This window comes from Hyla sarda, chromosome 1 (assembly GCF_029499605.1).
Source record: "Hyla sarda isolate aHylSar1 chromosome 1, aHylSar1.hap1, whole genome shotgun sequence".
Classification (NCBI taxonomy): Eukaryota; Metazoa; Chordata; class Amphibia; order Anura; family Hylidae; genus Hyla; species Hyla sarda.
Genome location: NC_079189.1, coordinates 382,771,338 through 382,797,409, shown reverse-complemented (window position 1 = coordinate 382,797,409; position 26,072 = coordinate 382,771,338). Strand labels below are relative to the sequence as shown.

Here is a 26,072-nt window from a genome sequence, read left to right as displayed (position 1 = left end):
TTTTTATTATGTTTACATGTTTTTATATAGGAAAAGAGGGTTATTTGTTCAGGTTAATGTGTGTCTTCTAAACTTATTAAACTTTTTTTATTTTTTTTGTACACCTTACTAGTCCCTTAGGGACTAGATCAATGCAGTTCTATTGAACTCCATTGATCTGTATGCTCTGTACTCCATTGATAAAGCCTGGTCCAGCCTTGCCCGAAGCAGGACTAAAGGTCTGACAAATTTACACGCCTGGCGACTGGGACATGCAGTTGGGCAATAGGATTTTAACATCCCTGACTTTGTTGAAGCGCCTTTTGATATTATTACAGCAATTAGTTTTGTTGGGTATGAGTCTATTAGCATGGCACATCTTGACGTGGCAATATTTGCCCACTCTTTCTTTCAAAAGCGCTGATGCTTTGAAGCTTTCTGCATACCATGGCTTTTGCTCGGAGATGCAACTAAGCAAGTGTCAGGAAAATCCTACTAGATCAGCTGAACTTTATTTGTGATTATTCAGTCACAAAATATTATGGCAGGTGTGTATTGACTTCTATTTAATGTGAGTTTGAATGTGATTGGTTAACTCTGAACACAGCCACATTTCAAGTTAAAAGAGGGTGTGCACACTTAGGGTGCGTTCACACGGAGTAATTCAAGAAGAATTTACTCAAGTAATTCCTCTTGAATTCTCCGCTACAAATTAATGCACATCTCCTCTGCCCATTGACTTTAATGTTATTTCTGCTGGCCTGTTCACACTGCGGAAATTCTGCTAGCAGAATTCCGACACTGAATTCCGTTCCGCTTGAAGAAAGAACATGTGCATTCTTCAAGCAGAATACGCTAGCAGAAATCAATTGAAGTCAATGGTTAAAAAAAATTCCGCCCGACATCGTTTTTGCTCGGAAATGGCTGAAAAGACCTTCACTTCTTTCTCCCCCATGTCCGCGCGCAATTGCACGCGAATTTCCCGCAAAAAATAAAATAATTTTTTCCGGGCGAATATTTTTCAGCGTGAATTACTCTTCATTTACTCCGTGTGAATGCACCCTTATGCAACATGTTATAGTTTGTTATTCTTGTTCCTCCTTAAAGATTTCAGTTTGTTTTGCAATTATATTGTTCACACTATAGACCCCCCCCCCCACGTGACCCCATTTTGGAAACTACACTCCTCCCAAAATGTAATAGGGGGTTGAGTGAGCATTTATACCCCACTGGTGTTTAACGGACTTTTGGAACAGTGGGCTGTGCAAATGAAAAATTACATTTTTCATTTTCATGGACCACTGTTCCAAAAATCTGTCAGACACCTGTGGGGTGTAAATGCTCACTGCACCCCTTATTACATTCTGTGAGGGGTGTAGTTCCTAAATGGGGGTCACATGGGGGGGTCCACTGTCCTGGCACCATGGGGGCTTTGTAAACGCACATGACCTTCAATTCCAGCCAAATTCTCTCTGCAAAAGCCCAATTGCGCTCCTTCCCTTCTGAGCCCTGTAGTGCACCAGCAGAGCACTTTACGTCCACACATGGGGTATTTATACACTCCGAAGAAATGGTTTTTACAAATTTTGGGAGGCTTTTTTCCTATTACCCCTTGTGAAAATGAAAAATTTGAGATAACAGGATTTTAGTGAAAAAATTAAAATTTTCAATGAAAATTCTTCAAACATCTTTCTTATGTTAAGGCTCACTATACCCCTTGTTATGTTCCTTAAGGGGTGTAGTTTCCAAAATGGGATCACATGTGGGTGTTTTTTTTTGTGTTTATGTCAGAACCGCTGTAACGATCAGCTACCCCTGTACAAATCAGCTCTCACTCCTGAGCCATGTTGTGCATCCGCAGAGCATTTACGTCCACATATGGGGTATTTCTGTACTCAGGAGAAATTGCATTACTAATTTTGGGGGTCTTTTAACCTCTTGTGAAAATACCCTCCTATCAAATAAATGCACCAGACGTGAAAATATTAATAAAATACCAAGCTTTATTAAACATATATAATAATTAAATAAAAAACATAAATAATGAGAATCAGCAATAGCCAGAAAAATGTGCAATGATCTAATAAAGACTATTCTCTTAAAGGTTTGCCATTACCAGTTAAACACATACTGCAGAGATACACTGCGACATTGAGCACACATAGAAAAGGCAAACACAAAATGAATGATAATAAGAGAAGGGAGACAACGTATACAGGTGATCTATTGGTGCACTGTGGGAGCCTGAGAAGACTAGAGACAAAAGTGTATTGGTATGAGACCTGAAGGAATCAACAGGTGCATCCATAGCAACATCACTGCACTAGAAAAGTACACCAGCCCACGGAAGGGAAGAAAGGGTAAACACGCTGCCACAGTGCATCCGGAGTCACCACGTTATACTCACATAAGAGATCACACACAACCCCTACGCCGTTTCGCTACCCGCTTCGTCAGGGAGTATCTGGGTGATAGCTGGGTAAACTATTTATACAACAGAGGACCAATCAGATATTTGGAATGAGAATTACATGGATAAGAGCAGCTGTGTTCCGTACCGCCAGAACTCATAGCTGCCGGCGCCATCTTGGGCTCTCGGGCGCACGCGCACAGTGGAGAGGCGACGTCTGTGCACCAACGTCACCACGCACTGAATCGGCGTGTGCGCACAAGAGTCCACGAAGTGGATGGTATGTAGAAGTGTTTGGCGCATGCGCAGACAAACTAGAGTCCGCTATGACGCGGAGCCAGGTCTGGGCATGCGCACAAACTTAGACATGGAACAAGGAGACGGATGCACTGACATTGATGTGCATAGTGAAATCCTTGAGCATATATATATAAAGAGTTTTATGTAAAAAGAAAATTTTATAATAAAAAGCAGAAGAAAAAGTGAAGTGCAGGTGCAAAAGGTAAGAACAAACGTGAACACATGTGAAGCATACAGAGAGATTTATATATGTATATATACAAAGCATATAGATCATTTAAATAAAAATAATATACCCCTATATCAATCATAATGTGCTATTAAGCAAACTTGTGAACAACATGTAAGTGTGGCAATATGTATGTATATGTGTGCACGTGTAGAATGGAATGTCAGGTATTAAGACTTGACACTCAGGTAAAAAAATATATAAAAAGTGATAGATGTGTAAAAACACAATATTCGTGAAAAGTGTAAAAGAAATAAATAAAATTAATAAATATAAATATCAATCGTTGTTGCTTGTAATCATACAGTGCGCTGAGATAAGGTGCTGTATAAATAAGCTATTATTCAAAAAGTGCACTAGAATAAAGTGCAATATATAGAGGCAACTATAATAAATATCAATACATATACAGGTCTAGTTATAAAGTTATTATCATGAAAATTATTATAATAAAAAATTTTTTGTAAAACATGTCCCACCCATCATACCCCTAGCGGTATCATACTGATTATTAAAATGGGACAATACGGCCATGTCATGACAAAATTAATAAGCCATCTGGCCATGAAAGGGGCTTCACTAGTGCCTTCCGGTCCACATCAAGCTGACACTTCTTCCAGGATCTAAAAAACACACAAACCAAGCTGCAAACAAACAAACAAATAAACATAAAAGAGACAGACAAAGGGACAGCCAAACACAAAACACAACGAACAAACACCAAAAAACAACAAAAAACAGCAACAAACACAAAACAAACAACAAAAAAACAAAAAAAAACAACAACAACAATGAGTAAGTGTGTAAAATAAATAGGTCCTAACTGTCTATGATGAAATGTCCTGTTAAAATAAAACTAAAACCCAAAAACTAAAAATATGTATACATGTATATGTATTGTGAAAATAAGAAGTATGGGGCAACACCAGCAAGTTAGTGTAATTTTTTTTTCCTTTTTACAATAACATGCTGGAGTAGACCCCCATTTTACCTTTTCATAAGGGGTAAAAGGAGAAAAAGCCCTCTAAAATTTGTTAGGCAATTTCTCCCGAGTTCGGAAATACCCCATGTGACCCTAAACTTACTTGAAACAAGACAGGGCTCCGAAGTGAGAGACTGCCATGTGCATTTGAGGCCTAAATTAGGGATTTGCATAGGGGTGGACATAGGGGTATTCTATCACAGTGATTCACAAACAGGGTGCCTCCAGCTGTTGCAAAACTCCCAGCACACCTGGACAGTCAATGGCTGTCTGCCAATACTGGGAGTTGTTGTTCTGCAACAGCTGGATGCTCCATTTTGGAAACAGTGCCGTACCAGATGTTTTTCATTTTTTATTGGGGGGGGGGGGAAATGAGGTAACTGTGTAGGGGTATGTGTATATGTAGTATTTTACTCTTTATTATGTGTTAGATTAGTGTAGTGTAGTGTTTTTAGGATACATGCACATGGGTGGGGGTTCACAGGGAGTTTACCGCTGGGTGTTTGAGCTGCAGTGGAAAATTTGCTGCATCTCAAACTTGCAGCGAGAAACTCACTGTAAACCCGCCCGTGTGAATGTACCCTGTACATTCACATGGGTGGGGCAAACCTCCAGCTGTTGCAAAACTACAACTCCCAGCATGCTGTGACAGCAGAAGGACATGCTAAGACTTGTAGTTATGCAACAGCTGGAGGCATACTACTACAACTTCCAGCATGCCCTTTGGCTGTCCGTGCATGCTGGGGGTTGTAGTTATGCAACAGCTGGAGGCACACTGGTTGCAAAACACTGAGAGTTTGTTACTTAACTATGTGTTTCACAACCCGTGTGCCTCCAGCTGTTACAAAACTACAACTCCTAGCATGTACGGTCTGTCAGTGCATGCTGGGAGTTATAGTTTTGCAACAGCTGGAGGCACATGGGTTGGGAAACACTGAGTTAGACAGACAATGTTTCCCAACCAGTGTGCCTCCAGTTGTTGCAAAACCACAACTCGCAGCATGCCCAGACAGCCGAAGGGCATGCTAGGAGTGGTAGTTTTGCAACAACTGGAGGAGAACAGTTTGGAGACCACTGTGTAGTGGTATCCAAACTGTAGCCCTCCAGATGTTGCAAAACTTCAGCTCCAAGCATGCCCAGACTGCCCAGGCATGCTGGAAGTTGTAGTTTGGCTACATCTGAAGGGCAAGATGTTACAGGACTACAACTCCCAGCATTCCTGGACTGTCTGGGCATGCTGAGAGTTGTAGTTTTGCAACATCTGAAAGAGCACAGATTGGAGACCACTGCTCAGTGGTCTCCAAACTGTGGCCCTCCAGATGTTGCAAAACTGCAACTCCCAACATGCCTGGACAGCCAAAGGCTGTCTGGGCATGCTAGGAGTTGTAGTTTTGAAACTCCTAGAAGCAGCAGTGAAGATCACTTTACAGCAATCTTCACTGCTGCCTCTGCATCCTCCACTTGCCTGCCGCCAGTCCTGCGGTATGTCCCCACCACAGCTCTCATCTTCCTCTGCTGTGCCTCGACTTCTAGGGGCGGGCAGAGCAGGGGAAATTAACTTTAACCCCCCCCAGTCAGCTGGGACACTGTCATTTGTCCACAGGGACCAATCACAGTGATAGCATTCCAGGAACATCCACAGATGGTCCTAGGGGGGGGGCTTGCAGAAGTTGTCTCCCGGTGGTAACTGTTAATCCATGTGATACCGCGCATCGCCGGGTTAACTGAATCACTTATATAAACGTCATGATGCGCGATCTACCAGCATAACATGATGTTTATATAAGTAATTTTGCGGGAAAGGGTTAAAGGTGGAAAAAGTTCTGACATGATTTATTTTTGTCTTGTTCTTTAACATCAGAAGAACTTAGCATGTTAAGAGTGTGTAGACTTTTTCTATCCACTATATGAGTACAATTTGCATGTTCATGCTGCTTAATTAAACTACAGTTGTGGTACTACAAAATGTCTGTCAGTAGTACCTTATGTTTACAGTAAAGCCGCCATAGAAAAGCATTGGTAGACATTTATTACACAGTATACCAGATTATAGTGTTAAAAAGTGTAACATTTTGCTCTGTGGTCATTTGTGCCAAAATTTTTCACTTTCTGAGGTGTTTACAGCACCCTTGTGACTGTGTAAAAAAATTGGTTGGGGTTTTGTATAAAAGGTGGTGGGCCCTCCTCGGCCATGCAGTTTTACTGTAGTTTACACCAGTAAATGGCATGAACTGTAGTAAAAAACTACGTTGGAAAAATTTATTCAGTAGAAATTTCTTTCTGAAGAGCAAGGTTTGCAACTGTGGAGGCAGATTAACTAATAGGCGCCCACCTCCTAATCAATTGGACAAATTAAATGGTTGTGGGATTTTACTGAAAACCTTTGTTTCACATACTGGTCTTAGTAAATTCCACCCTATTGAGTCTTGTAATTTGTGCTTTTTAAGGTCTGTTGCCATCATATTTGAGTCGTATTTCGAAATTGAGCATTGGAAGGACTACCTGATGTAAACCTCCAGAAGACCACTCTGACATATACCACTGTATGGTGCTACAGCGACTTATCCATAGACTTTCATGTTAATAAAAAGGATACCACACAGGGATACTATGCTATGACTGCAAGTTTGGTGTGATAAATATTCCTAATCATATTATTGAGGGATATGTGTAAATCTTCTGCCATGTATCTTACTTCATAGAACTCGATAAAGATAGAAGATAAGTAAAACAATAGGTTTTGTTATTTTTCAGTACATTTCTACAAATGCTATTTTTCTAACTGAAGAGTTCAAATGAATTGATGTACAGTCTGAGTATATCACTGACTAAAGTTTTTACCACTTTTTACTGTAACAAGCATTTTATGTAAATTCCGGTTGGAACTACATCTTTGTGAGACAAAAAGTGTAATATCCATGATCCCAGGGGATATCCTTCTGATGTCACAGAGTGTATGGACATTAAGAAGCTGGTAATGTCTTTCTCTATTTGTGGTGCTGGTTCTCATAAGAAAATATTACTTTCAAATGAGTTTGTATTTATTTTCCTTTCAAATGAAGGAAGAAGATTGTGCTAAGTGAATCAGGAGTACTTAGCTTGTGGCTTCGTCATTTGCCGAGTCTTGAAAAAGCAGTGCTGGATCTATTTCAAAGATTAATTGCTCTCCATAGCAAATCTTTCAGAGAAATGGAAGAGATTATAAAAGATTCATACTTGGTAAGTGCTTGAGTCTGAAAACACGTCATTGAAAATATTTTCCTAATGATTTTAAAGACTATTTACATGAATATCATTAATATGCAGGGATAATGTATACCCTTTTATGATGAAAGTTGCCTCTGCTTGTAATCCTTGAGTACTAATCAATGTAAGATGACTTTATTCCTTTAAGTAAATTGTTGATACAATTATCCCCACTTGTGCTTTGTTTTTCCTGTTTTACTCCTTGCTCCATAAATATACAGTAGAAAGCAGCATTAGAATTTCATTACTGTTTGATACAGTTTCAAAAAGAAGTATACAATATATGTAGTGGAAAGTCGCCACCATGCTCTCTCTGGAATTCCTCATTGCAGCTGTGTTTGTAAAACATAACCCATATTTCAGCTCTTTTGTTCTTACAGAGATCCAATGTGAACAAGAAAGTAGTGTGTTGTATTAATGGCCTGTACATGAACCATATGGTGTTAGGTGATTAGTATTACTATGTGGGAACATGACTCATGCATTTCTGATTAAATTAAAATCATTGTGATGCTATGGCAAAATAAGTGTACCCTGACTACACTAAGAAGAACAATACAATACTCTGTAGCATAAGTGTATGTCGTTTATCAGGATCTATCCTGTATCTCTGTGCAGAGTGTAAAATAATTATTAGGGTGACCCTTGTTCTTTGTTAGAAAGGAAACCTGATAGACACTGCATTATTTTTGGTTTGTGAGAGTAATTAAAGTGTGATGGTCTGGTAACTCCTATTTTATATGGTGTGCTGTTAATTTCGTTTCCTGTCCCTTGAGAATGTAACAAAATTAGCTATAGAAATACTAGAATCTCTGGGAAGTTATAACATTTTTGAGCATACACTGTGCCTTTTTTGTTTCCTGTCCGGCTCTGTAGTATGAGTATAGCATTCCGGGCTCTGCTTTTTTATATGTGTCCAGTATCAGAAAAGGAGTAAGGATATGTATGTATATATATATATATGTATATATATATATATATATATATATATATATATATATGCAAATCATAAAATGTTGCAGTATCTTGTAATACCTTTTTTTATTGGACTAACAGCACTTTGTAGAGACAAGCTTTCGGGATTCCTCCCTTTATCAAGTCCAAAGCAAATCTAAGCTCACAAGCAGAAGACACAGGTTACATCTCACAAATATGCAGGGGTTAAGACAATAGATGTGGAGAATTCTCACTAAGATGGGCCATAAATTGTCCTGTTATGGGAACATAGACTAAATAGATAAGAATGAGAAAAAGGGGGAGGGAGGGGGGAGCAGGGGAGAGACTGATAATTAGCAGGACATAGTGGGATGTAAAAGAGAACACAGTGCAGGTTATAAGAGAATACAGTACAGGTTATAAGAAATTTTGATAATGAGATAAGAAGCTCAAATCCACATTAAGTCCCCTGTTTTTCGAGTCAAAAAACAGTATCATTTTAGCTTCAAATGTCTTTCTCTCTTGTGTGTTTTTGAAGTTCCCTCTCAGTATCTTGATTGTAAGGTCATGTATGGAGTGGCCTGTTTGGGTAAAATGGTGTCCAACTGAGGTGCAGTAGTCATTTTCTTTATGGCGGTTGATGGAATGTCTGTGTAGATTCATTCTTTCGTTGAGTTTCCGGCTGGTTTCACCAATGTAGCATCCCATGTCACACTTAGTGCATTGTATCATGTAGACCACATTTGGGGATGTGCAGGAGTATAGTCCCCTAATGTTATATGTCTTGTTGTTGTGGGTGGCTTCCATCTTGGTGCAGATATGTTGGCAGAGTTTGCAGCGTGGTTTGTTGCAGGGTTTGGTCCCATTCTCTGTGTCTGTTCTTTCTGTAGGTAATTTTCGGCTGACCAGCTTTTGTTTAAAATTGTGTGGTTGTCTGAAGGCCAAGAGGCCAAGAGGTTCAGGGAAGATTTATTTTAGCATCTCATCTTCCGCCAATATCGGCTGTAGGTCCTTGATAATTTTTTGTATTTCTTCAAGGGCTGGATTGTATGTGGCTACCAGTGGTACTCGTGGTGATGGTTGTATCTCTCTGTATTGTAGCAGGTGTTCCCGTGGTGTTTGAAGGGCGGAGTGTATTTTCCTATTGATTGTCCTAGGTTTGTATCCTTTTTGTTTGAATTTCTCAGACAGTGTTTGTAGGTGCAGGTCTCTGTCATCAGGGTTGGAGCAGATGCGATGGTACCTGGTAGCTTGGCTGTATATGATGCCTTTCTTTGTGTGTGATGGATGGAAACTGGATTTATGTAGATAGCTGGATTGGTCTGTGGGTTTTCTGTATACAGACGTTTGTAGTGTGTTCCTGTTTATTGTGACAGTAGTGTCCAGGAAGTTCACACTTTCTGTAGAGAAGTCCATTTTGAGTTGGATAGGTGGATTGAATGTGTTAAAGGCATCATGAAACTTTGAGTTTTTCTTTTCCTTCTGTCCAAATGATGAAAATATCATCAATGTAACCGTAGTATCTGTAGGGTTTGTGAAGTTGTGTGTCTAGAAATCGTTGTTCAAGGTCAGCCATGAATAGGTTGGCATATTGTGGTGCCATCCTGGTCCCCAATGTAGTGCCCATCATTTGTAGATATATGTCACTGTTAAAGCTGAAGAAGTTGTGTGTTAGGATGAATTCTATTAGTTTAGTGATGACTCCAGGGCTGTATTTCTGGCTGTGGGTTTGGGATGAGAGGAACAGGGAGCAGGCATCAATTCCATCTCTGTGAGGGATGTTGCTGTATAAGGATTCTACATCCATTGTTACTAATATGAAGTTTGCAGGCAAGTTTGTAATCTGATTGAGTTTGTTAAGAAAGTCAGTGGTGTCCTGTATGAAGCTGCTGGTGTTTTTGACAAAGGGCTTTAATAGGTTTTCTACTAAGCCAGAGATCTGTTCTGTTAATGTGTCCATCTGTTAATATTGGCCTGCCTGGGTTCCCAGTTTTGTGGATTTTTGGAAGCACGTAGAATGTCCCTGTTATGGGATTTGTGGGTATGAGTGTCTCTAATCCTTTCTGTGACTCTTTTGGGAAGGATTCAATCAATTTCTTCAATTCCAGAGTGTATTCTTTGGTGGGGTCTTCTGTCAGTTTCATGTAGTATGTAGTGTCTGACAATTGTCTGTTTCCCTCAAACACCATGGGAATGCCTGCTACAATACAGAGAGATACAACCATCACCACGCGTACCACTGGTAGCCACATACAATCCGGCCCTTGAAGAAATACAAAAAATTATCAAGGACCTACAGCCGATATTGGCGGAAGATGAGATGCTAAAAGAAATCTTCCCTGAACCACCCATCTTGGCCTTCAGACAACCACACAATTTAAAACAAAAGCTGGTCAACCGAAAATTACCTACAGAAAGAACAGACACAGAGAATGGGACCAAACCTTGCAACAAACCACGCTGCAAACTCTGCCAACATATCTGCACCAAGATGGAAGCCACCCACAACAACAAGACATATAACATTAGGAGACTATACTCCTGCACATCCCCAAATGTGGTCTACATGATACAATGCACCAAGTGTGACATGGGATGCTACATTGGTGAAACCAGCCAGAAACTCAAAGAAAGGATGAATCTACACAGACATTCCATCAACCGCCATAAAGAAAATGACTACTGCACCCCAGTTGGACACCATTTTACCCAATCAGGCCACTCCATACATGACCTTACAATCAAGATACTGAGAGGGAACTTCAAAAACACACACGAGAGAAAGACATTTGAAGCTAAAATGATACTGTTTTTTGACTCGAAAAACAGGGGACTTAATGTGGATTTGAGCTTCTTATCTCATTATCAAAATTTCTTATAACCTGTACTGTATTCTCTTATAACCTGCACTGTGTTCTCTTTTACATCCCACTATGTCCTGCTTATTATCAGTCTTTCCCAGGGGGCATATCGCAAAAAAGCAAAAATCGCAATTCGATTGCTTTTGAGATAGATCTTGCAGCCCTAACAGGCACACACAGACTATCTCATATAAGTGAGAATACCTTTCAGATTTTTGTAAATAGTTTATTATATCTTTATCTTTTCATGTGGAGAAAAAACTGAAAAAATACACTCTGCTACATTGGAATGTAGTGAGTGCACAGCCAGTATAACAGTGTTTAAATTGCTATTAAAACAATTCAATACACAGCCACTTATGTCTAAACCTGACAACAAAAGTTAGTGCAACATTAGTGGAAATGTTCAAATTGTGCTCAAAGTGTCAATATTTAGTTTGGCCACCATTTTTTTCCAGCACTGCCTCTTGGGCATGGAGTTCACCAGAGCGTTCACAGGTTGCCTCATTCCACTCCTCCATGATGGCATCATGGAGCTGGTGGATGTTAAAGACCTTGCCTTTCCCAACTTCCATTTGAGGATGCCCCACAGATGCTAAATAGGGTTTATGTCTGGAAACATGCTTGGTCAGTCATTCTGAGGTCCTGCTCTGTTTCAGTATGTCACAGTACATGTTGGCATTCATGGTTCCCTCAATGAACTGTAGCTCCTCAGCGCCAGCAGCACTCATGTAGGCCCAGACCATGACTCGCTCACCACCATGCTTGACTGTAGGCAAGACACACTTGTCTTTCTACTCCTCAGTTGGTTGCTACCACACACACTTGGCACAATCTGAACCAAATAAGTTTATCTTAGTCTTCACAGACCATAGCACATGGTTCCAGTAATTCATGTCCTTAGTCTGTTTGTCTCCAGTAAACTGTTGACAGGATTTCTTCTGCATCATCTTTAGAAGAGGCTTCCTTCTGGGACGACATTCAGACCAATTTGATGCAATGTGCAGTGTATGTTCTGAGCACTGACAGACTGACCCCCACCCTTCAACCTCTGCAGCAATGCTGTCAGCACTTATACATCTATTTCCCAAAGGCAACCTCTCAACTACTTTAGTCAGCCATGGCGAGGCTTGATCTTCGTGAAACCTATCATGTGATACCGCTGTATGGTCTTGCCACCATGATGCAGTTCAGTTTCAGTGTCTTTGCAATCTTCTTATAGCTTAGGCCATCTTTATGTTGAGCAAAATTAATTTTTCAGATCCTCAAAGATTTAATTGCCATCAGGTGGATGTTAAACTTCCAGTGACCAGTATTAAAGAGTGTGAGAGCGATAACATCAAATTTAAGACACTTGCTTCCCATTCACACCTGAGACCTTGTAACACTAATGAGTCACATGACATAAGGGAAGGAAAATGACTAAAATGCTAATTTGGACATATTCAATTAGTGGTCTACTCACTTAGACATTAAAGGGGTACTCTTCTGGAAACACCTTATCCCCTATCCAAAGGATAGGGAATAAGATGTTAGATCGCGGGGGTCCCACCACTGCCATTCAGTGAATGGTGCGAACTCTGCTCCATGCCCGATGACTGTAAATGCAGGCCACCACGCCCCCTCCATTCACGTTTATGAGAGAAGGCATGACGTATATGTACCAACCGTCACGCCCCCTCCCATAGACATGAATAGAGGGGGGTGACGTGAAGCCACGAACGTGGAAGCTGCAAGCTTCTGTGTTCCAGACACTGCCAGCCTGGAGATCGCAGGGGGCCCTAGTGGCGGCACCCCCGTGATCTAACATCTTATCCCTATCCTTTAGATAGGGGATAAGATGTTTAAACGGAGTACCCCTTTAATGGCTTTTAGTTGGGTTATTTTGAGGGGAAAAGACATTAAACACTGTTATAAATGCTTTGCTTTCACTACTTTACATTGTAGCAAAATGTCATTTCTTTAGTGATGTCCTGCGTGGCACACGTAAAAAAAATCACTACCAGAATTTTTAGTCACATCATCATAAAAAAAATTAATAAAAAGCAATCAAAAAGTCCCAACCGAACAGTAATAGTACCAAATTAAACTACAGTTCACGGTGCAATAAAGTTCTCATCCAGGCCTCTATATGCAGAAATAAAAAAAATATATATAGGACAATTTTAAGCATACTTACTTTATCTACCAGGCCGTACATTTACCTCCTGTACATGAAGGGAGTGTAGGAGCTGTAAGTATACGGGGACCTGCCGGTAATGGCAGTGATCGCGTTGATAACTGCCATTAACCCTTCAATAGTGATCATAGCATCTGTGGCAATATGGTGGTTTTATATGGCTCATCGGATAATCCGTGAAACGACCGCATAGATTAGATGAGCCAAGATGGTGGCCCGAGGTCCTCTCACCTACCTTCATCTGCTCTCACAGGGTTTTCTTATCTGGTCTGCCTTTTAACAAACCAGAGAAGTAAATCACTGATTATACTGATCAGTGCTATGCCTATGAATTACCAAACAGTATTTAGCAGTTTAGTTATTGCGATAAATAGTCCAATAAAGGGACATAAAAATGTAAACAAAAAAGTTAATTAGCCCCTCCCTCAATCAAATATAAATCACATCTTTTTCCCATTTTACCCAAAAAGTGTTTAAAAAAAAAAGTTTTCCGGCGTACCCCTTTTAATCACATCATATATCAGAGAAAAAAAATTTAAAAAGCAATCAAAAAGTAAAAGTAGTACACTAATAGAAAAACGATATAAATTGGGTACTTTTTTAATCACATTGACCTACAGAATAAGGATATTGTATAATTTTTAAGGAAAATTGTTTTCTCCCGCACTATCCATAGGTACTGATGGATAGTGCGGGAGATGCCGATTCCAATGAGCCCTACCTTGCCCGGATCCGCGCGGCCGTTCGCCCGCAATCGTAGTTTTATTATTTGTGGAAATCTGTCTTTAACTGGCACTGGCGGGGCTTCTGCAGCTTATGAATATTCATCCCCCCCTCCCTTCAGTTAGGAGCGATGAAGGGAGGGAGAAGTGTGGCAGTGTTCCTTTAACATGTGGCAGTTTTCCTTTTAACCATAAATTGCACTGGGTAAAAACCAACCAAAGTGCATAAAAGAAGTCCTCAAATGGGTCTGTAGGTGACAACATTTTAATGTTATGTATTTTAACCCCTTCCTGCCAATGGACATATATATACATCCAATTTAGCAGTGCCTTGCCGCAAATTAACACATATATACGTCCATTAATAATCACGTTGTCGCAGCCAGCATATCGCCGGCCACCTGCTGCAACTGTCAGGACCAGAGCTCCTCTACGATCCTGACATTTGACCCCTTCCGTACTGTGGTCAGTGTGACCACAGCACCCATCTTAGTGACATGGGAAGGGAACTCCCTCTGTTTTCTATTGAGACCCTGCAATGTGATCGTGGGGTGTCATTGGTAGTCATGGCAACCAGAGACCTCCAAACGGCCTCTGGTTACCTGGCTACGGAAGCTGTTTAGGCTCTGCTCGAGGCAGAGTCTGATCTGGTATGCGTGTCAGTGAAACACTGACAGATGTCATTGTAGCACTGTCAGGCATAATGCATTGCAATATAAATAGATCTGTGGAGTAATGTATTATATGTGTCAAGACCCCAGATGGGACATAAAAATATTAAATACGAAAAATAATTTAATAATCATTCCTTCCCCCCCTCCCCCCCCAAAAAAAAAAGTTACACATATCTGGCATAGCCACGTCCGTAACAACCGCAACAATACATACTCAGCACACGATGAAGGCCGTAAAATAAATTAATATAAACCTTGCCAAATTTATGGCTTTATATCAATATATATATATATCTAAAATAAAAAGTGTTCAAAATGTCCAAGGTACCCAGAATGATACTACTAGAAACATCAACTTCTACAGGAAAAAATTTGCCATCAAACAACATTGTTGTTATTTAAAAAAAAAAAAAAAAAAAAAAAAAAAAAAAAAACACAACTCTTAGAAACTGATGATGCACAAACAAGATTTTTTAATCAAAAATATTTTTTATATTTTTAATGTGTATTATACTGCATGTTAAACTAAAAAAAAATTATAATCTTGCTTAAAGGGGTTCTCCGGTGAAAACCTTTTTTCTTTTAAATCAACTGGTGGCAGAAAGTTTGTAAATTACTTCTATTAAAAAATCTTAATCTTTCCAGTACTTATTAGCTGCTGAATGCTACAGAGGAAATTCCTTTCTTTTTGGAACACTGAGACATCACGAGCACAGTGCTCTCTGCTGACATCTCTGTCCATTTTAACAACCATGCATAGCAGATGTAAGCTAAGGGCAGCATGGTGGCTCAGTGGTTAGCACTGCTGCCTTGCAGTGCTGGGGACTTGGGTTCAAATCCCACTAAGGACAACAATAAATAAAGCGTTCTTATTATAATAACGTCAGCAGAGAGAACTGTGCTCGTGATGTCATCAGAGAGCATTCCAAAAAGAAAAGAATTTCCTCTGTAGTATTCAGCAGCTAATAAGTACAGGAAGGATTAAGATTTTTTAATAGAAGCAATTTACAAATATGTTTAACTTTCTGCCACCAGTTGATTTAAAAGAAAAAAGGTTTTCACCGGAGCACCCCTTTAAATTGCGTTTTTTTGGTATAAAAAGGGATCAAAATGTAAGACATACCACAAAATAGCACAATTGAAAACCACTACATATCCAACAAAAAGAATAAGCCCTCACACAGCTCCATTGGTTAAAAAAAAAAAAGAATAAAAATTACATCTCTCAGAATATGGTGACACTCAAAAAAATATTTTTTATCAAAGAAATTATTTTAGTGATGTAAATGGGATAAACCATAAAAAACTTATATAAATTAGGTATCGCCTTAATTGTACCGAATGGCAGACTAAAAATAACATGTAATTTGTACCGCACAATGAATAACAGTAAATAATTAAATAAAAAACAATGGCAGAACCGATTTTTCTTTTATTCGTACCACCTCTCAAAATATGGAATAAAAAGTGATCAGTGTCACATGTACCTCAAAACGGTACCAATGAAAACATCAGTTTGTCTTGCAAAATATTTTGGAACCCAAAGGCCTCTGCATCTTGATAAAATATTTACAAAATATCCAAAATAAAAGGAAGACCCAGAATCCACACGGTGCTCTGTCATGTCTGAGACTTGTGTATGAGTCATGTAGCACACAAAGGTCACATATGGGATATTTCTAAGTATGTCAGAATTAGGGGAATAAATATTGAGTTGCAGTTTTCTGTCAGCACCCGCTGTGTTGCGGAAAGTGGAGCAAAATGACATATTTGCAAAATAAAATGAATGCATTTTTGTACTCCGCTACCACTTTGCTTTCATTTCTGTGAAATTCTTAAAGGGTTAATAAACTTCTCATTTTTTATATGCGGGTTGATTTATAGAGGGTTCTTACATACAGGCCCTTCAAATCTACTTCCGAACTTAAGTGGTCCCTAAATATGATTTTGAAATTTTCTCTATAATTTTGAATATTGCTCTGGTTAGCTAGAAGGAAAACCATTTTTATGACGTTACAGGGCTTAGAAGTTAAAGGGGTATTCCGGCTTTATACATCTTGTATGTATCACAATATATATGATCTCAGGGGTCCCGCCACTGGGGACCCCCGCAATCTCGGTGCAGCCCCCGGCATTCTGTGCCAGGCACTGCCTCCGAGACGGGGATGTGACGTCACACCAAGTCGAAATGACATATTTGCAAAATAAAATAAATATATTTGTGTACTCCGCTACCACTTTGCTTTCATTTCTGTGAAATTCTGAAAGGGTTAATAAACTTCCCAAATGTCATTTTTTATATGTGGGTTGATTTATAGGGGGGTTCTTACATACAGGCCCTTCAAATCTACTTCCGAACTTAAGTGGTCCCTAAATCTGATGTCTATGGAAGGGGGCCACTACGGGGCATGGTTGTGATGTCCTGTCCCTGTCTCGGAGGCAGCGCGCTGCACCGAGATCACGGGGGTCCCCAACTGCAGGACCCCTGCGATCATACATCTTATTCCCTATCCTTTGGATAGGGGATAAGACATATAAAGCCAGAATACCCCTTTAACTTCTAAGCCATATAATGGCCCTTATTTACTAAGAGTGGAGGGTAGGTTTATTTGTGTGTTTTATTTCCCTACAATTTATTTTCCACAAGCTTTCCCTACATTTTCCACTTTTTCTACACTTTGCTTTTTTTTACACATACTCTGTCCTGTAGGGTTTTCCTCATCTCAAATCCCCCACATTTTCTGTGGAAACTTTAGTAAATACGTTGGGATTTTGTGAAAATGTCGGGAACACGCCCCTTTCTGTGACCACGCCCCCTTTCCCCGACACCCATGCCCCTTTTTTGGGTTTTCTTAGCAAAATGGAGAGTTAGTTGGGGTTTTTTCATTTCAGGCGCAGACAGAATTTCAGGTGCATATTGTGGCGCAGACAGAATTTCAGGCGCAATGCGCCCGAAACTGGCGCACAACCCGACAAAACATGTCGGGTTTGCAATAGTAAATGAGTGCCAATATCCTAAAAATGTTTTCCTTCTAGGAAACCAAAGCAATAGATCACCAATATTACTGATCAGTACTATGCCTATGCATAACACTGAACAGTAATACCAATCTAAGGCTATGTTCACAACGGCAGAATGTCAGTGCGGAATGAGTATTCTGCACGGACATTCCGCAGCAGCAGAGTCCCATTAATTTCACCGGGATGCATAATGCTTATGCCGATAACGTACTTTTGCCTTTATATGAATCACTAGTCAGACCACTCATGAGATATTGGCCTTGATTAATTTAAAGGGGTGATCGTGGGGGTCCCGCCACTGGGGACACCCGTAATCCCTGGGCCGGCAGCAGCGACGTCACGCCACGCCCCCTCCATTCATATCTATGGGATGGGGTGTGCCGTCTAGTATGTAGCTGCCACGACTCCTCCCATAAACATGAATGGAGGGGTCATGGAGGATGTAGTCGCTAGTCATCCGGCAGGAAGCAGAGGGGGACCCCCTGATCAGACATCATATGTTTTTTGACCTGTTTTTCGGCTGAGTACCCCTTTAAATGTCTGAAAGAAAAACAGAAGAGATGTTGTCCTTAGCAACCAATCACAGCTTAGCTATTACTTTACCTATGTTTACCAGCTCATTAAGATATGAAAGCTGAGATATGTTTGGTTGTTAGGGAAAAATTTAGTTTTAGTAACACATTTAGGGTCATTACATACAATTTAGGGGACATACAGAAAAGGGCAATCAAGGCATTTCAGTAAATGGGTGAATTGCACCACCAGGACAGTTTTTTTTTTTTTTTTTGGGGGGGGGGGGGGGGTTATTCTGTTAGGGAAAATAAAGACATCTTAGGGATGATCTAATTATATATAAAGGCACTACAAATATACTTTTTATTTGTCTACACTTAGGTCTGTAAGCAAGACGGAAATGTATGGGGAGGGGGCATAACAGTCAACCTCTCTAGGTTGACGCTACGCGCATTAGCTCACACTGAGCAGTAATGCGGATAGGGGATAAGTTGTTTCTGCTGCAGTTGTCCTTTAAAGGGGTTCTCTGGGATGCTACTTATTTTTTTTAAATCTGCCCAGAATGCCATCATTTAAAAGAAAAACTGGACTTACCTAATGCTGCTCATCCAATGCCTCCAGTATCCCACTTCCATCTTCCACTGCAATCCTTTTCCTTCTTCTTGTGGTCAAGTCGTCACACTGCAGCTCAGTTAATTGTTGGCCACAGCAATGTCTTGTCTTGGCCATTGATAGGTGTAGTGGCATTGTGATTTATTATGCTCCGGAACCTGGATAAAGGCTGGGGCTCAATAGCGATGCTGTGCCTATTCACCAGCCTTGTGGCCAGGGATTAGTCAAGCTGTACTGTGACCAGTTGAACACAAGAAGAAGGGAGAGGATTGCAGCAGAGGAGGATTCAACGGTGAGTTTTATTGAAAAGTGATTTTCCAGCCTACAGCTTGTATAATACACTGCTCAAAAAAGTTAAAGGAACACTAAGATAACACATCTCAGATCTGAATGAATGAACAAATATTATGAAATACTTTCGTCTTTACATAGTTAAATGTGCTGACAAAAAAATCACACAAAAATGATCAATGGAAATCAAATGTATCAACCCATGGAGGTCTGGATATGGAGTCACACTCAAAATCAAAGTGGAAAACCACACTACAGGCTGATCCAACTTTGATGTAATGTCCTTAAAACAAGTCAAAATGAGTCTCAGTGTGTGTGTGGCCTCCATGTTCCCGTATGACCTCCCTACAATGCCTGGGCATGCTCCTGATGAGGTGGTCTCCTGAGGTATGTCGTCCCAGACCTGGACTTAACCCCTTAACGACCACGGAAGTAAATTTACGTCCTGGTTTGATGGGACTTCCCGCACCAGGACGTACATTTACGTCCTGTGTATGACCGCGAGCATCGGAAGGGTGCTCGCATCATACACAGCAGGTTCCGGCCCGCCCATAATGGCCGACATCCGCAATCACGCGGATGTCCGCCTTCAACTCCTCAGATGCCGTGATCAATACAGATCACGGCATCTGCGGCATTGCGGTACTTTGGTTGGATGATCGGATCGCCCGCAGCGCTGCCGCGGCGATCCGATCATCCAGCATGACGGCCGGAGGTCCCCTCACCTTGCTCCGGCCGTCTCCCGGGGTCTTCTGCTCTGGTCTGAGATCGAGCAGACCAGAGCAGAAGATCACCGATAATACTGAGCAGTGCTATGCCCTATACATAGCACTGAACAGTATTAGCAATCAAAGGATTGCTATAGATAGTCCCCTGTGGGGACATAAGTGTAAAAAAAAGAATTTGAAAAATATTTTAAAAAAAAGTAAAAAAAAAAAGTGAAAAATCCCCTCCCCCAATAAAAATGAAAATTGTCCGTTTTACCCCCAAAAAGCATAATTTTTTTTTAATAAACATATTTGGTATCGCCACGTGCGTAAATGTCCAATCTATCAAATAATGTTAATGATCCCGTACCGTGAATAGCGTAAATGTTAAAAAAAAGTCCAAAAATGCTGCTTTTTTGTCACATTTTATTTAAAAAAAAATTATTTAAAATTATATAAAAGTTTTATATAGGCAAATGTGGTATCTAAAAAAAAGTGCAGATGACGGCGCAAAAAATTAGCTCTCATGCAGCCCTATATACGGAAAAATGAAAAAGTTATAGGTGGTCAAAATAGGGCGATTTTAGAGTACTGATTTTGTACAAAAAGTTTTAGATTTTTTTAAGCGGTACAAAAATATAAAAGTATTTAGCCATGGGTATCATTTTAAGCGTATTGACCCACAGAATAAAGAACACATATCATTTTTACCGTAAATTGTACAGTGTGAAAACAAACCCCTCCAAAATGTGCAAAATTTTGGTTTTCGTTTAAATTTCCTCCCAAAAATTTATTTCTTTTGGGTTCGCCGTACATTTTATGGTAAAATGAGAGGTTTCATTACAAAGTACAATTGGTCACGCAAAAAACAAGCCCTTATATGGGTCTGTAGATGGAAATCTAAAAGAGTTATGGATTTTAGAAGGCAAGGAGGAAAAAATGAAAACGCAAAAATAAAATTGGCCTGATCCTTAAGGTGAAAATGGGCTTGGTCATTAAGGGGTTAACCATCCGCCAACTTCTGTACAGTCTGTGGTGCAACGTGGCGTTGGTGGATGGAGCGAGACATGATGTTCCAGATGTGCTCAATCAGATTCTGGTCTGGGGATCGGGCAGGCCAATCCATAGCATCAATGCCTTCTTCTTGCAGGAACGGCTGACACACTCCAGCCACATGAGGTCTAGCATTGTCTTGCATTAGGAGGAACCCAGGGCCAACCGCACCAGCATATCGTCTCACAAGGGGTCTGCAGATCTCGGTACCTAACGGCAGTCAGGCTACCTATGGAAAGCACATGGAGGGTTGTGTGGCCCCCAAAGAAATGCCACCCCACACCATTACTGACACACTGCCAAACCGGTCATGCTGGAGGATGTTGCAGGCAGCAGAACGTTCTCCACGGCTTTTTCCAGACTCTGTCACGTCTGTCACATGTGCTCAGTGTGAACTTGCTTTCATCTGTGAAGAGCACAGGGCGCCAGTGGGGAATTAGCCAATCTTGGTGTTCTCTGGCAAATGCCAAACGTCCTGCACGGTGTTGGGCTGTAAGCACAACCCCCACCTGTGGACGCCGGGCCCTCATACCTATCTCATGGAGTCTGTTTCTGACCTTTGAGTGGACACATGCACATTTGTGGCCTGCTGGAGGTGATTTTGCAGGTTCTGGCAGTGCCCCTCCTGCTCCTCCTTGCACAAAGGCAGAGGTAGCGGTCCTGCTGCTGGGTTGTTGCCCTCCTACGGCTTCCTCTACATCTCCTGATGTACTGCCCTGTATCCGGGTAGCGCCTCCGTGCTCTGGACACTACGCTGACAGACACAGCAAGACCTTGACACAGCTCGCATTGATGTGCCATCCAGGATGAGCTGCACTACCTGAGCCACTTGTGTGGGTTGTAGACTCAGTCTCATGCTACCACTAGAGTGAAATCACCGCCAGCATACAAAAGTGACCAAAACATCAGCCAGGAAGCATAGGATCTGAGAAGTGGTATGTGGTCACCACCTGCAGAACCACTCCTTTATTTGTGGTGTCTTGCTAATTGCCTATAATTTCCACCTGTTGTCTGTTCCATTTGCACAGCAGCATGTGAAATTGATTGTCAATCAGTGTTGCTTTCTGAGTGGACAGTGTAACATACATAGTAACATAGTTCATAAGGTTGAAAAAAGACCAGAGTCCATCAAGTTCAACCTATACCCCTAATAGGTCCCTACTGAGTTGAGTTGATCTAGAGGAAGGCAAAAAACCCTCATACTAGATCAACGTTCTGTCCCTATAAATCTAGTATCCATAACCAGCGATGTTGTTATTCTCCAAAAATGCATCCAGCCCCTTTTTGAACTCTTTTACAGAGTTCACCATGATCACCTCCTCTGGCAGAGAGTTGCATAGTCTCACTGCTCTTACAGTAAAGAACCCCATCTATGCTGGTGTAGAAATAGAAACCTTCTTTCTTCAAGACATAGAGGATAGCCCTTGTTATAAAGTACTGGGTATAACTAGATCATGGGAGAGATCTCTGTACTGCCCCCTGATATATTTATACATAGTTATTAGGTCGCCCCTAAGCCTTCTTTTTTCTAAACTAAATAACCCTAATTCTGATAATCTTTCTGGGTACTGTAGTCCTCCCATTCCCCGTATTACCCTTGTTGGCCGTCTTTGAACCCTCTCCAGCTCCACTTTATCTTCTTGTACACTCGTGCCCTGTACTGTACCCAGTATTCTATATGTGGTCTGAGGTAGAATTATTTCCTTGTCGTGGGGATCTATGCCCCTATTGATGCACTCCTTGATTTTATTAGCCTTGGCAGCAGGTGCCCGAAACTGGTCACTACAGCTAAATTTACTGTTAACTAAGACTCCCAAGTCCTTTTCCACGTCAGTGGTCCCAAGTGTGCTCCCATTTAATACATAATTCCAGCCCTGATTTTTCTTCCCCATGTGCATTACCTTACATTTATCAGTGTTGAACCTCATCTGCCACTTCCCAGCCCAAACCTCCAACCTATCCAGATCCATTTGTAGCAGTGCACTGTCCTCTATTGTGTTTACCGTTTTACAGAGTTTAGTATCATCTGCAAAGATAGCTACTTTACTATTCAACCCCTCTACAAGGTCATTAATAAATATTTTAAATAGAATAGGACCCAAGACTGACCCCTGTGGTACTCCACTAGTTACAGTCACTCAATCAGAATAAGTACCATTAATAACCACCCTCTGTTTCCTATCATTGAGCCAGTTACTTACCCACTCGCACACATTCTCCCCCAGCCCCATCCTTCTCATTTTATGCACCAACCTTTTATGTGGAACCGTATCAAATGCTTTGGAAAAATCCAGATATACGACATCCAGAAGTGTGATTGACTTGGTGTTACATTGTGTTGTTTAAATGTTCCCTTCATTTTTTTGAGCAGTGTACATTTCGAATTGGTTTTAAAAAAAGTAATGTGGTAAGAGATACCTGAACCTTCTAACATTTAAACTTTTCAAATGAGTTTTCTGATGTTTGATAACAGACCCTGAGTTGATAAAAAGCTTAGAAAATGATTATTAATGTATGTTTTCCTGTTTGGTTTCTGGTATACACTCCAGCTACCTGTAGGGTGTATTACCTTGAGATGAATTTATTATTTCCTGTGTGACATTTTAGTAAATTTGTTGCAAAATGCAAAGGAAAAAATTATGAAAAACTGCCAAAAATTACATTAAAAATCCCCTCACAGTAAATGAGGGCAATATTGGTATCATGCAACTTTTTAGGCAATTTTTAACCGCAATGGTGAAGTTGGTGCATACTGGATGCCACTGCTACAATCCGATATTGCCAGTGTGGTTCGGGATATCATTCCAAGGAGTTTATAGCATTTTAAGCTTTTTGGAGTCTCCCATTTTAAGGTCGGTCAACCATTCTAACAATGTTATACAGTATATACCATAGAGACAGCCTGTGCAGCTGCAAAGATGGCGTAGATCAGCTCAGGCTTGTCCTTTTACTGTATTTTCCACATCACAATTGCAGAAAACACAGGAAAGGATTAAAAGGGAAATAGCCCTAGGGTTATGCCTTTCTTCTTTTCTACAAGGTCTTGTAGTATGGAGACAGCAATGATAACACTGATGTGCCTCATTTCACCAACAAAAAAACTGTGGTCTTTTGCACTTTCTATTAATAGACACTAGGTGGCAGTATTTGAAAGTAAACGTTCAAACTCTACTTAATCATTTTACTGGAAACACCTGTTTTACTGTGCTTAAAAGTTAATATGCCATGACAGCCATTTGTGGAATAGATAAAATATATATTTTAGATCAATATATCAGCTGGGCAAAAATGCTATAATAAAATTAATTGTGACATTAAATTCTAAATTAAGATTAATTAAAACAAACTAAAGAACAGTTTTTAATTTGAATTATTTTAATAAAATGCACCTGTTCCTTTGTGTTAATATTACCTACTTTTTATGGTGCCCCCTGATGATTCATAGCCGGGACCCTGGGCTAATAACGCGCGGCACAGATCGTTGTGTAGCGCGCTATTAACCCTTCAGACCTGGCGATCAAAGTTGATTGCTGCGTCGAAAAGGAAAGTAAAAGCTTCCCGGCAGCTCAGTCGGGCTGATCGGGACTATCGCGATAAAATCACAATATCCCGATCAGCTAGGACACGAGCGGAAGCCCCCTTACCTTGCTCTGTCGCATCTGATCGGCGTTTGATTGCTCCAAGCCTGAGCTACAGGCTTGAGCAATCAAGCCCCTATTACGCTGATCCATGCAAAGCTATGGCTTTGCAGGGATCAGGGTAAAAGATCAGTGTAGAAAAAGAGAATGGAGACACTTATAATGTAAAAATTATATAACTTTATTAAATATACATTAAAAATTAATTAATTTAAAATCACAGATAGGGAGAAGCATCCACAAAGTGGAAAGACAAAGGCGTTGCTCACAGACAGATCCACATTAATAAGTTATATAGGGAAAAGTAACATGGTGCATAGTCACACATGTGTGCATTAACAGCACATATATAGGCACAACAATGCTCTAATTATCATACAGTACAATGCACACAGTGAAGACAATAGGCATACCAAACTGTATATTATTAAATGGTACTACTCTAACTACCCATTACTACTTATGATTACTGGGTGTCACACTTTGCACATATTTCCGGTCAGTCTTCCTGTGACGAGAGAGGGGAGGACTACGGGATCTAGTAAGGAAAAATCCTATTCTTCGCTGCAGAGTTATAGGTATGACTATAAAATACTTTAAAACTGCTTATGTGATGTTTTTATTTTTCAAGATGACCTATAATGATCTACTGGATATGTCTATAATATCCGCAACATCCAAAGACATCATTCTGCAAATTAATATTTCTACATACAGCTGAGTGATCGCTTTAGTAATATTTATATAACTGTGTTATATTTGTTATGTATTGTTCCTTGGCCACGTGGTTTTCTTTGGCCAATCTTTCCTTTGTTGTAAATTTCTCAAAAAAAGAAATCCAATAAAAATTATTTCAACCAAACTGTAACATCCAGTTCCTAACAGGGTCTGCTGGAGCAACGCCACCCCAACGCACGAAGGACTCGCCGAAACGTGCGTTGGGGTGGCGTTGCTCCAGCAGACCCTGTTAGGAACTGGATGTTACAGTTTGGTATGGTTATTGTCTTCACTGTGTGCATTGTACTGTATGATAATTAGAGCATTGTTGTGCCTATATATGTGCTGTTAATGCACACATGTGTGACTATGCACCATGTTACTTTTCCCTATATAACTTATTAATGTGGATCTGTCTGTGAGCAACGCCTTTGTCTTTCCACTTTGTGGATGCTTCTCCCTATCTGTGATTTTAAATTAATTAATTTTTAATGTATATTTAATAAAGTTATATAATTTTTACATTATAAGTGTCTCCATTCTCTTTTTCTGCTATGATATTTGTGTAGGAGTACACAATAGGTTGATGGTAATAAGTATTATTCTGATATATTGATACAAAAAATTTTGTTTGCTGTTGTACTTATAAAAGATCAGTGTGTGCAGTGTTATAGCCCCCTATGGGAGCTACAACGCTGCAAAAAAAATTGTGGAAAAAAAAAGTTAATAAGTAATTTAACCCCTTCCCTAATAAAAGTTTGAATCACCCCCGTTTTCCAATAAAAAAAAATGTGTAAATAAAAATAAACATATGTGGTATCGCCACGTGCGTAAATGTCCGAACTATAAAAATATATCTTTAATTAAATCGCACGGTCAATGGCGTACTCGCCCAAAAATTCCAAAGTCCAAAATAGCGTATTTTGTCACTTTTTAGATCATAAAAAAATTTATAAGAAGCAATCAGAAAGTCCGATCAATACAAAAATGGTACCAATAAAA

The 26,072-nt window shown here is 40.2% G+C and overlaps 1 protein-coding gene across 3 annotated transcripts in view; it reads left to right on the top strand.

Moving 5' to 3' along the window:
• The window catches only part of FANCC (FA complementation group C), a 428,253-nt gene that overhangs the window by 302,566 nt on the left and 99,615 nt on the right, over nt 1-26,072 (top strand). For all 3 annotated transcript variants that reach the window (XM_056524729.1, XM_056524736.1, XM_056524721.1), the window contains one exon: nt 6,963-7,119. In XM_056524729.1, the coding sequence (XP_056380704.1) occupies nt 6,963-7,119 (157 nt within the window). The remainder of the gene's footprint in view (nt 1-6,962; nt 7,120-26,072) is intronic.